This window comes from Gordionus sp. m RMFG-2023, chromosome 1 (assembly GCF_954871325.1).
Source record: "Gordionus sp. m RMFG-2023 chromosome 1, tfGorSpeb1-WG-v2, whole genome shotgun sequence".
Lineage (NCBI taxonomy): Eukaryota > Metazoa > Nematomorpha > Gordioida > Chordodea > Parachordodidae > Gordionus > Gordionus sp. m RMFG-2023.
This window is the reverse complement of record NC_088775.1, coordinates 25220698-25234622: the sequence shown is the minus strand read 5'-3', so window position 1 is coordinate 25234622 and position 13925 is coordinate 25220698. Positions and strand designations below refer to the sequence as shown.

General features: G+C 28.4%; 1 protein-coding gene across 2 annotated transcripts in view; it reads right to left on the bottom strand.

Annotated features, from left to right (window-relative positions):
• LOC135922931 (squamous cell carcinoma antigen recognized by T-cells 3-like) overlaps positions 1 to 13925 on the bottom strand; it is a 59758-nt gene that overhangs the window by 584 nt on the left and 45249 nt on the right. For both annotated transcript variants that reach the window (XM_065457467.1, XM_065457466.1), the window contains exons 11-15: positions 7469 to 7730; positions 7076 to 7200; positions 3775 to 3969; positions 777 to 970; positions 311 to 487 (exon numbers count right to left, since the gene is read on the bottom strand). In XM_065457467.1, coding sequence (XP_065313539.1) covers positions 311 to 487; positions 777 to 970; positions 3775 to 3969; positions 7076 to 7200; positions 7469 to 7730 — 953 coding nt within the window. The remainder of the gene's footprint in view (positions 1 to 310; positions 488 to 776; positions 971 to 3774; positions 3970 to 7075; positions 7201 to 7468; positions 7731 to 13925) is intronic.

Genomic DNA, 13925 nt, shown 5'->3' with positions numbered 1-13925 from the left:
AATTTCACTATAACATCGTAAAATTATAACCCAAATAATATATATACAAGAAAATGGCGGGGAAGTGGGGTAACAAATATATTGTAAGCGTGCAAAAATTTCTGCGCGAAAATAAATTGAAAAAATATTTTCATTGCTTTTTTTTCCAACTTGATTCGTAAAATTTGGTAATCATTTTTCTAGTTGATAAAAATCTGAAAGCCGATTTTTTGTATTTTTTTATGAACATTTTATATTTAGCTTTTTTACATCTTAATATTTATATATAGGAAGTAGTGAGTATTATTTTTTTAAGAAAAATCAATCAGACATTTTTGATTCGTTGTTTGCGGGTTTTTCCATATCGCGAACAGAAAGTAGTTTAATTTGTCTGGGCAAGAAGACGCTAGAAACTCCTAAATCCAATTTTTTCTTTGGAGAATCGTGAAATTGAGAAGATGATGATGGATCCTCTGTTAACGTTGGCAATGGTTGTGAAGATTTGATGCTTTTATTTATAGATATTTGTTAAATTAAGTGAAATAAATCTAAGATGTTACAATTTCACTAAAATGCAAAGGCATCAATAACTTAAATTAAAAAAATATTTTCGATGAAAAATAGAAATATAAAAAAGATAATAGATAATTTAAAAGAAAAATCACAGGAGAATGAATAAATATTTTTTTAAAAAAATATATAAAAAATAAAATACGAGATACTAGAATGGTCAAAACCTATCGCTAGAGGCATGTTCAAAAAAAATATTTTTATAAATAAAACATTTAAAAACTCACTGGATAACGTTACCAGATAATCCCTTGAATTTCTTTCCATATCTAGACACGAAAACCGGTCGGTTCATCAGTTTAATCCGGTCCGCAGTTTGGGCTTTGGTAGTGGATTGGGCTGTATCGTAAACTAGGTAGGCGTAACCTTTGGATTTACCTTTTCGGGTGGAAACTACGTGAATGTGCTCTATGGATCCGAACTTTTTGTGTATTAAAAATATATTAAATTTATTTTGGAGCGGGAGCTAGCTCCTTTTTAAAACTTAGTGGCGGAAGCGGGATCTAAACTTTGGTTCAAATAATCTAATAGTGATCGGTGTTAATTAGTGCGCCGGTTTGAAATAGGTTGGTTTACTTTAAAATTTAATTCAAATTATAAGAATTAATGGTATTGTTTAAATAAATTATTTCCAGGTAAACTGAATGCTGTATAAATGTTAATATTTACAAAAAACAATTATTCGAAAAATTAAACGAAAATTAAAAGAAATGGTTAATAAAAATTTAATTTATTAAAATATCAAAACTATATAATAATTCATGGTTCCATATAATTCAGCGAAACTTTTATCGCGAAAATCGTTTATCGAAAATGGATTTTATAGCGAAACATTTACCGCGAATCCATATTAGCGAAAACAATTTCGATTTTTTAATATCGAAACCTTTAAAACGAATACATTACAGCGAAAGTTTTATAGAAGTCATTATCGCGAAGACAATATAGAGAAAACTATTTCGCAAAACATATATTAGCGAAAATATTATGGCAAGGTCAGTATCGCGATAATTGCTAATAGTTATTATTTTATGATCATATTAATTGAATAATATTATTTTTAAAATAAACCTTAATAAATTTATATAATGATAACTAAGATTTGGTTCATAAAATTTTTTATTAGAATACAATTTTCTTGTTATCCTGTCCTATGTTTTTCTCGAAATCTTATTATGGAAGCGAGACAACATAAGATTAATATATTAATCATTGCGTTCAATAGTTAAACTTTGATTCTTACTGGCGAAATTGATTGAGTTGCGCCAATATTAATTGTCTGATGAGTACTTAATATTAATAAATTCATCAATCAGTTTTGCCAGCTACCAACCAAAAACAGAGTTATAAGCTAATAAAAAATATGACATAACTCATTTGAAAAGCGATTCGAAAATAAATTACATATAAGTGAAATAAGGGATTTCTTCAATTTCAAAATTTTCTTTGAATCTTATGATTTTACGATCTTTATAGCTATTTTTTTATCATTTCTGTTTACTGAGATATAAAATATTAGTTATATTTTCAAAAAAATTGATAGAAATCTGAATCTAATAGACAACCTTAAAAACAAAGTTTGCCAAAGCAAGCATTAATTCTGAAACTTAAAATACATGTAGGTAATATTTATGATTTTTTTCCAATTAATTACTCAGAATTAAAACTATTTAGTAATTTTCAATGAATCCCCAAAAAGAGGGGTAGAAAGGGGGACGGAACCTACTTTAAAATAAATATCCATAATAGTATTAAATGAAACCTAATTAAATAAATATATTTAATTCATAGTTAGAGCTGGTTGGGGGTACAGGGTAAAATATTTACATATTTTTCCACATGGGTCTCAAATGATGAAGGCTAATAAAAGGATGTGTTTACATTGTTACTCATTTTTATATTTTTAGGGTAAATCGGGGGGGGGGGGTAAAAATTATAACATAATATCTGGACATGAATTTCAAATAAAAATTTTATCCTCTCCATCACTACAAATCACAAGGAAGATCAAATTTTATAAAAGCTTTTAACACATATATTTCTTAATATGGAAGGGGGGAAGGGGTTTTATGACATGCGTTGACGATTTAAGGAACTTTTATGGGTAAATTAATATTATTTATTAAGTTGTTATCCTTTAAATAAATGCATTCGCAATATATATTTATTGTTTCGAGATAATGCGCTTGCGCGATAATACATTCGCGGTAGGAAATTCGCTATAAAGGGTTTACAATAAAAGTTTCGCTAAAATGTATTCGCTCTTTTCGCGGAAATAAATTCACGATAATGAATTCGCTATAAATGTTTTGAGGAAAAAATTGGCGAAAATGATTTTGTGATATTACCTTCGCTATAAAATTCCTGATAAAAGTTTCACGATAAATGGTTCGTTGAATTGATATGATCGGTATTTTATGTTGGTGGAAACCCCGTAAAACACAAGTAATCCTACATGAATAGCCTCCCATTATGCTAGGGAGTCTTAGTGACTATAGGACGTATGTTAAGAAATGATAAATGATAGGCCTGTTGGTTCCAACTGAATTGGGAATTAAGTCTTTGCTAGTATTCTATTTATTAGGGCATTATTAATTTCCTTCCATGCTGCCAAACAGCTTGTTGAATTAGAGCAAAAAATGCAATATCTTCCATCACTTTTGACTAATAAGGAGCAACTTGCGCACTGTTAGGGCAGGAGGGTAATATATCATCTTAAACGCAAACCTGACTTGATTCACCATCGTTATTAAAACTAAGGTTTCGTAAACCTCAAAATAAAAAATCTTAAAAGATAATATTTTTGAACTCTGAAAATCAAAAAAATGAAGATTTTTTACAATATGATCAAATTTTACCTAAAATATCAAATCAAGATCTTCAGTAATTTTTGTAAATAAAAATTTCCATATTTGTTGATCCTCAAAGATTTTTGCTCAAAATACTGATGGAAAAACATATTCAAATTGAAAATTTTTTCCCTGTTTAAAACATCCTTATATTCTAACTAGGAAAAACATGTTTATAATCAAATTGAAATATTTCGACATAACTTCAAATTTTCACGCTTGCCAGTTAGGGCATTCACCAATGCTTGTATTATATATTAATAATTATTCATTACATAGCTTTGAATATATAATAATTTGTTCATCTAGTTCCTAAAAAAATGAACCTTTATTATGCTTAAAGTTACTGACAACTAGTTTTATATTTTAAGGTTACCTGGGAAAAGAGCTCGAATATTTGATCCCGAGTAGTTTTGTACGAAAGATTGCTCAAAAAAAGCGTCCTATCGGGAATTTTAGAATAATCAATCGTGACCTTGCTTTCGGTCAAGGGGATAGCCAAAGTTTCTGGTGTTTTGACGGGTTGAACTTCGGTCTTGAGATCGTCCACAAAATTTATGTAGTGCGGGGTCTTTTTTTATAAAACAATAATTATGAGATTATAAAGTATGATTCTTAACGCAGTCATATAAATCAATATAGGAAATAAAAGTCTGCAATTGGCGGGTTTTAAACCCGCCCACCCGAAAGGTTTTCTAAGATAAATACATTTAAATAAATAAAAAAAGAACCAAACCATCCATTAAGATAATTACGCAGCGGGTGGGTTAAACAAAATTTATAGATAAATGGGTGGGCGGGTAAATTATTTAGAAGGAATTTAAAGTGGGCGGGTGGGCTAAAAAATTCAAAAAGAGTGGTCGGGCTTTTTGGTTAAAACCCTCCCATAAAACTCTTAAGAATGCAGGGATGTTAAATTTCCGGGAATTTTGAGGATAAAATATGAATTTATTAAATCTTTATAACATATTTTTTTCACATAACTTTATTTAATTTATGATGAGTTATATCAAAGTTGCGAATATAAGAAACAGGAAAAACTATATTTTTTTATATTAAAATCCCAATTCATTTATTTTTTCATATTAAATCTAGCTTAGAAATTTCGGTTAAGTATGTCACTCTATTCCAATATGTGGCCATTTTTAACCTAATTTTTTTATAAATTATTTAAAGATATATATATATATATTATTTATATTTATTTTCGAAAGTTAAAACTCTAGAAATTAAGGTTATTTATGTCACTCTCAATATGCGGCGATATTTAAGCTAATTTGTTTACAATTATTTAAAGATAAGTAAGTATTTTTTATATTTATTTTCGAACGTTAAAATTTTATAAGGTTTGGTCCACTACTTTAACTCTTAGCTTAGGTTGCAATGTTAAAAATTAAAACTGAGAATTTTATCCCCTATCATTTAACATTAAGCGTTTTTAAATGCAACGTAAGAAGTGGAAATGGATTAAGTCTAAAAGCAGTTGTTGCATACAATGTGTCCCATTTATAATTATTTAGGTAAGAATTTAGCTAAAATTATTTTCCAAATATATAATTTTAAATACTAATTTCTTTTTCTATCTAGCTTTGATTAATTCTTTGTTTGTTTGTTTTTTAAAACTATTTTTGAATTCAACATTGAGAATCTTATGTCGGTCGACTACAAACATAATTTAATGGACATCATAATGTTGGGTTAAGAAGTTTACGAAATGAGTCAAAGGTTTTATATTTTATTTAAAAATTTGGCATGACATTTTTTTTAAAAAATAGCTCGGTGATAACACTTATACAACCGATGAGTTCGATCAAAGGTAGGTCGAAATAAATTTATCATAAATTCATGGATCAAAAAATAATCGCGCCAGTAAGAGGTACCTGTCTCTTCGAAATTATTATAATTTCGATGGTTCTTGGAATTTTATCCCTCATCATTTAATTATTTCTTCACATAAGGTTAAAGGACATGTAAGTTTTAAAATATTGCTTAGCAGCGTTTAAAATAGAGCGCTATGCTATTTTCATTTATTTTCGGTAATTTTAGAGATAGGACGTTTTTTAGATACTAATGAAGGTAACGTTATCTCATATCTGCTGTTATTACATTTGTCCACGTCATCTCGGGCCTTCCTCTAGGTCTTGATCCTCCTATTTCCATCAAGGTGCATCTCTTTACCCAGTCATCTTTTGTCATACGTTCCACAAGCCCAAACAATCTTAGTCTATTTCGTCACATTACCCTTCCAATCATTTCTATACCCAATTTTGCTGGCAATTCCTTACTAGTTTTTCTCTCTCTCAGAGATACCCCACACATCTATTTAATCATCCTCATCTCTGTTCTTCCTAATTTGGATTTGTGGGTCGCTTTCATTGCTTATGTTTCGCCGCCATAAACTAAACAACTCCTCACACAGCTTATGTAAACTTTCCACTTTAACTTCAGAGAGTTTTTTATGTTAAAATAGACGACATCTCTCTGAACTTGTTCCATACTTGTCTGACCCATGACAACCGCAGAATCTACACCACCATCTACGTTTAGTATATCACACAAATAATAAAACTTATCCACTTTTCCCAGGGTTAACCCATTGCCAATATCCAAACCATTATTTTCTCGTTATAAATTATGTATCCCTTTTATATACGTTCTACAAATAAAGGTCATTCTTGCTAACATCAAACTTTCCTTTTTCCCGCTACATCTATTAGATACCCAATTCTGGCACAAGGCCAGTTACCGGATTCCTCCATCTGTAGATTTTCCTCACCAATCCTCACCTTTGTCTTTGTTGCATTCATTTTCAAGCCCTTTGCTTCCATAGGCATCTGCCATTTATTTTATCCATCAATTCCTCACTGCTTGCCATTAATACAAGGTCATCTGCATATAATAGCTCCCAGGGAAGTCCTTCACGCATTTCTCTAGCCATTACATCCATTACTAAGATAAATAATAATGAACTCAGCAAGGATCCTTGATGAAGTCCTAACTTAACTTCAAGCTTTCACTATCTCCATCATCCATCCGCCGTACAGCAGTTTATGCTCCCACATACATTGTCATCACTGCCATAACCAACCATTCTTCCACACCTGATTTTCTCAAGGCCCATCTAGTAAAGTCGTGCGGGACCCTAAAAATGCTTTCTCCAAATCTACAAATAAAGTTTCTTTTCCTTCGCAAGATACTTCTCCTGTATTTGTCTCACATAAAAATTGCATCTGTCGTGCCTTTCTCTGATGTAAAACCAAATTGCATTTCATCAATTTTATTTTGTTCCCTTATCCGCTTCTCTAACATCTTCTCAAATACTCTCATTTCATGTTCTAAGAGTTTAATAGCTCTGTAAGACTCGAAGTCTAAAGGATCACCTTTCCCCTTGTATACTGGGATAATTATTCTTCGCGAATCCTCGGGGATAGTTCCTTCTATGACAATTTGATTGGCTAAATTCATTACCATTCAATCCCTAAGTCATTTTAAACATCTCTGATATCACCCTAGTTAAACCCGCTACCTTCCCTTTTTAATCTTTTTCAATGATCTCTTTATTTCGTCCTTGTTAAATTTATACCCTGGACCTTTTACCTTTGCACAACTAACATCAATATACGAACTGGTAAGACAATACTAATAATGTATTATTAAGAAAAAAATATGTAATAAACCAGAGGAGTGAGTTGGGAGGCCAATAAATTTTGATCTTGTGGAAGATGTGGAAGTTGACCAGATGATTTTTTGATGGCACGACTTTCGTAAGGACGAGATAATGGCGCTCCGGGTATGGTGAAACCTATACGTCGACGATATTAAAAAGAAAAAGAACTTAATTTAAAAAATAAAAATTGAGTCGAATAATTATACATTAATTATCCAATAATAAAATTCGTGGTCATTTTAAGGAATAACAATTTTTAAGAGTATATTAGTTTTTTTTATTAAATGAAAAACAAGGAATATTATTCGATTCTAGTTCTCCGAAAACTATAAAATATCAGATAACGGAAATAGAATTATATGCCAGGACAAACCAATAATAAATATTTTATTTATTTCTTTACCATCACTATCCTTAGAGCCTTTCTTCTTGTAAACGCTGTTCGAGGGGTCATCTCTAGTTTTTTCATCTTGCATCTCTTTAGAGGCTTCTAGCGACTGCTGGTTTTCGTTTCGAAGATCACCCGAAAGATTTTTTTCGTCATTTCCGGATTTTCTTTGATAACCTTTATCGCGCGTATCAGAGCGATCTGGCCTCTTGTTCCTCTCGTTTCGGCCGCGGCTTTTCCGTCTTTTTTTGTTGTCTCGTTTGTCGCGATCGGTTTCCTTTACGGGTATGTAAGTTTAAATTTTTTTACATGAAATATTATACCGGGTGGCTCAAAAAAAAGTCGCGTTTTGAAATCTTTATAATTCTAAAACAAGTCACTTGTTCTTTTTAAATTCGCATTTTGTTAAAGAATGTGGAACTTAATATCCTGAAATATTCTAGAATTTGATTGAGTAGTTTTTTAGAAAATTGAGAAGAAAAAAAATACTAAAATTTGACAAAAGATAACTCGACTCTTAATTATTTAAAAAGGATTTGATTGCTTCTCATTATTTTGGACTACCGGGTGTTCAATTTTTTGCTAATTACAAGTTAAATGCAGAACACAACTTTGAGATCTCTATTTATTTAAATACAATAAAATAAAATAAAATAAACATAAAATACATAAATATAATTAAAGAAATATAGTTGGATAATTGGTCATTTATCTTGAATATCACTTAACAATCCAATCTTCCACTGATCAAACGCATTTGATATTTTCTTTTCAAATTCGTCCAAATCTTATAGCATAAACTAAAGTCGAACACTTGATAATCTAGTGGATTCAAGGGCCTTGTTTTCAGAATATGAATCTCACATTTAGAAGCCGTCATAAAGTTCGTTGAATTAAACATAAAAGCATTTTTTAGAAAATTTAAAAAAAACCAAAACGACGCACACAAGCGCAGCCGATTTTTTTTAAACATTTTTTATGATTTTTTTGGGTTAATTGATTTTTATGTACAATGTTTTCAATGATATATTTTATTTTATATATGAAAAAGAAAAAAATGAAAATCATTAAAATTTTCGCATAAAAAATAATGTATATTTTTGTTTCATTATGAATTCTAAAAATTTAAGTGGTGGTACTTTTTAAAAAAATATAATTCTTTTATTGTTTTGCTACACCCATCCATAACCAAGTGGTTTCTGGCTTATGATATCGGACACCTCGTGATTCCATAAATACATATTAATTAAATAATAAATAGGGGTTTTATTATTACATTTTAATAAATTTTGGTCGATGTCTAGCAAATTAATTTCAAATATACCCAAAAATTGCATAATTAATAATTGCACATGGCATAATATAATGGACAAACCGCATTAGAAAAAGACATGGTGGACTTAATTTTAGCGATATAAAGAAAAGCTTTGAAATAGTAGCTTTTAAAAATATTTCTAAAAATTGGACGAATAGCAAGGTAATTTTTTTTTATTAAATATTTAATTGTTTATACTTATCTTATAAAGAAAGCTCTAGACTTCAAACATTACAATCCAAAAAGGAGAGGTATATATACTTTCATCATTAAATATAATATTTTATTTTAGCTTTAAAATCAGTGTGTTTTATGCTGCACTTGATTTTATTATTATATAGTTTAATGAAAGATTTAATGATGAATTTTAAATTAAACATCATTTTTTACACCTAGGGAATGGCGGAAAAGTGAATTGTTAAAGATGATATCGAGGATATCTGTGAATTTTACCATTTAAATTCAAGTCAAATTTTTGAAGAAATAGAAGTTTCGAAATATTTATAAGATGGCTAAAACGGGGGATGTAATTATTATTTTGAGATAATTTATTTAATTAAAATATTTTTACTAATACATTATTTAGCTTCTTCTGATGAATTATGAGACTTATGATTCAAACTGGAAAAACTATTCGTTTATTTTACCTTATCGTCTACTTTAAAATTTTTATGCTTTCCCTAATTTAACAATTTTAATATAAATATTTATTAACCATTCCTACTACCTCATGTCTGCCGAGTGCCGAAAGGGCCATGAGTAAAATTAAATTAATTAAAACAAGACTTCATAGTACCATGAAAGATCCATTTCTTAATAATTTAACCATTTTATCAATGGAAAAAATTTTATTTAAACAATTAAATATTGATGAAATTATAAATTCTTTCGCTTTCTCTTCTCCTAATTTGTCTAAATGATTAATTTAAAAATAATATTTTTAAAGTATATATTTTTTTACATTTTATTTATATTATATATAAAGATTGATGCAATAAAAATTATTTTTAAAATTTATGAGGTCAAAAAATAATTTACCATTTTTTCGTAGGTAGAGGGGGTACTTTTAGGAGTTATTCTGCATTTATCCCTCAGAATATAATTAAAAAATAAACAGCAATACGCAACAGATATCAAAAGAAATAAAAAAGTATGTAACCCAAAATAATCTAAGGAGTTTCTACCTTAAGAATAGCAGAAAGATTAATTTTCTTACTATACAGTGTTGTGATGATTTAATGAAACATATTGACGATTTAATTCAAACCCATTCATATAAAATTATATTATTTGTAATTTTTGTAAATATTATAATTTTATATGAATGGGTTTGAATTTAATCGTCAATATGTTTCATTAAATCATCACAACACTGTATAAAGGGGAGTTATGATTAATTAGAATAACCAAGCAAAATAATGTATACTTGAAACTATCTTTGGGTGTTAGAAATTATTTTTAAATTCATACTATCTTTATATAAGGCCAATGCCTATAGTAACACGTATTAACTGATAATGGTAGGCGATTTTACCATTTTGATTCTTTCATTATCAAGATTAAGTGAGGGTATATTATTTCGTTAATAACTTCATCGCATGTTCTTTATCGTCAGAATATTATAATAATTTTTCCTGTTTAAAATTAAATATGAAATGAATAATATGTTATAAAGTGAAAGAGGGATATTTTTTTACCAGATATTGAAAACAAATGTGCAAGTCCAACTATATTCTCGACACTTAACTAATCCCCACCTTCATCGCTAACTTCTCGATTACTGAATAATTCTTTTCTGCTTTACTTAAGGCTCTCTCGAAAAATATAGTATCAGACGCTCCCTCCCTTCCATTATATATAGCATAAACCCTCCGATCCCTATATTATTATATTTTTCTATTTGTAATACTTAAACATTATAAGTTATGTTATACAAATATTGAACAATTTTTTTAAAAAATACCACACTTGAAGTTTACATATAAAAAAATTTTATAAATACCATATTTATACATTTTTACATAATAAAATACAAAAATTTGTTTAACATATCTTTATTAGCTTAGTTAAAGATATTTTATGTAGAATAATTTTAAAAAATATTCATCTTATAATTATTAAATCTTAGTCAAAATTTTTTTTATTTTATTTTATCATATTTGAACCTTTGAAAATGATATAAATTTTTTAAAATATTTTATTCAATTTAGATATTATTTAAAAATTAAGTAAAGTAATCTATTAGTAATTAAATATAAAATACGATATATAATTGAAGGTACTTGTGAATTTGCATTGTCATCTGTTAACTAAAGAATAATTAATTATTAAAAAATTTTTATATGATTGATAAATCAAAGAAAAATTTAAATTTCTTGGAATAATTGGGAATGAATAAGAGCTATTACTAGTGTTGTATTCATTTTATGAAATTAGATATGTAAAATTATTAATTTATAAATACGGGTTTTCAAATATTAAATTATTAATTTATAAATAAGGTTTTTTATGTAATAATATTAATTTATAAATTTTTTTTTGTTTAATAAAAAATATATTTAAACTTAGAAAAATTGCTCAATATTTGTTGATGCAGAGGCTAATTGGTGTATTTATCATCAGTTCAAACATAACATTGCTTGTATTTATATAATATCATTGAAACCATGATAATATATTAACATAATTAATGAGTCCATAATAATACACAACTAATAAGCATAATAAAAATACTAATAATAATTATTCGTCATATTAATTTAACATGTCAAATTTTGCTTTTCTTAATCACATGATAGGGATAAATTTTTCACAATCCCTCATCATCTTCGCCAGTCATTGCATCCCCCTCCCCCACATATCCAATCCAAAATATCCTCATGCAGTGGCAAGCCTTGGGTGGCTCAAATAGCATATAACAGTCCTCGAGGATCGTTATCGCTTGCACAGCCAAGGGGTCACCCTACCCAATTTTTGCACCTAGATTTGTCACCAATCATACTCATGTAGATAGCCTATATGGCGTTAAACGTTGAACGGTCCTTGAACAATCCGTTATTGCTTAAAACTCCACGAGGTCACGGTAACCACCAAAACCAATTTACTCCAGATCCTAAATCCCCCTCCTTACTATCATTAACTGAGTGGTCATCATCACTTCTCCATATCGATGGGCCTCGACTCCCCTTTTTAAAATATTAATCTGGTGGACAACTACCCTATAGTATCTTTATAAATGGTAGCCCATTCTTTTATCTGGGCCCTTACCCTAGGGCATCTTTGATAGATAACATAGAATCAATCTTTAATTTGAATAAAGGGTAGTAAATATGATTGCTAACCCATAGCCCCAATTCATACTCGTATTCCTTAATTTATCATCTGTGGTGACTATGGCTGCTAGCACATAGTCCCATTGTAATTATATAATTACGTCCTAATTAACAAGATTTTTATCAACATCGATTCACATATATATTCCTTATTTACCTAAATTAATTATCATATTCCATATATCTTATCTCCATGTATATGTCACTCTTACGATTATTATTCACAATCATTTAATAATTCCAATTTGTGATCCAATCACAATAGTCATTCTCCAAAAATATATTTTTTCATACGTATTCCTGTATCCAAATTTAAATGTCATCATGGGCATGAACCAGGTCATCCATATTTCCATTCCAAATAACATATATGATTTTCCATAAATACATATTCCAGGCACAAATTCTATATTTCTTTCGTCCATATTTATTGTTAATTCATTCAAAAATAGAATCTTTGTCAAAATCTCAAAATATTATTATACCAAATTAATATTATTCCAAATATTGGCATGTTTAATATTTGTGTTGTGAATATACTTCATTCTTTTGCAATTTCATTCAAATTATTTAGATTTGCATGAACTTATATTTAATCAGCATCATCAATCATTTATTATTAAGATCACTATACCTTTTTAAGATAATAACATTAAATTATTTTTAAACCAATATAAACATAACTAAGTTACCACCATTCATTTTCACATTTCTATAATCCAAAATTATTAATTCGATACCAATCATTAATATACAGGTTTTCCCATTAAGATTCCATAATCCAGCCGCCATATGAAATAGAGGGTAATTGGTTCATTTATTTATTCATCATCATCAATCTTATCACTGCTAGTATTTATATAACTTAATTGAAACCATAATAATACATTCACATAATTATATAACATAAATGAGTCCATAATAATACACACCTAATAAACATAATAATTATCATCCACCATATTAATATAACACATGTCAAACTTAGTTTTCTTAATCACATAATATAAATTCATTCTTTGCAATCCCTCGTCACTTCGCCAGTCGTTACATTTGTATTATAATTTATGCTTAAATATAACAAAAATATAATAAGATCATTTCATAGGTTTTAAACATCTGGTAAAAAATATCACCCCTTTTACTGATGCAGTAAAAATATTTTTTTGTGTTAGAAACACAACTATTATTAAAAAAAGATATTTTTATCCCTTTCTCAAGCCCTGGAATATTATAATACACATCGTATACCAATTTTGAAATAAGATTTAGGCATGTAATCTTTCTTTGCAAATTAAAAATTTGCCAATTTTAACATTATGTTCCTGATGTTACATTAATGCAAAGGTCATTTTTAAGGGACCTGTTAAACCTAGTGTTGTTAAATATAGCTCGTTTTGAGCCGATTTTTAAAAACGGCTAACTCAAAATTTTGGCTAGAAAAATATTGCCTAAGCCTCGAGTTTTCGATAATATATGTATAGACCTTTGTTCTTTCTATGAGCAAAATCTTCAGGCTTGCGTAATATTGCTCTGGATGAAGTATTGAGTTAGCCGTTTTTAAAAATCGGCTTAAAACCAGCCGTTTAACAATACTAGTTAAACCTTTTATTTTTTTATAGATAAATATGATCTAGATATATGGTGATGAGTAGGAATTGGTTCCTAAATAATTATTTTGACGCCTACCTAAATGCCTCGTCCGTAATGGGATAATTTTCTAAAAATCGATGATCAGATTTTTAAAAAAAAAAAAATTGTATTAAGTTTTAATAAATTACTAAATTTTATTTATAAAAAAACAAATAATATTGCGTATTATCGC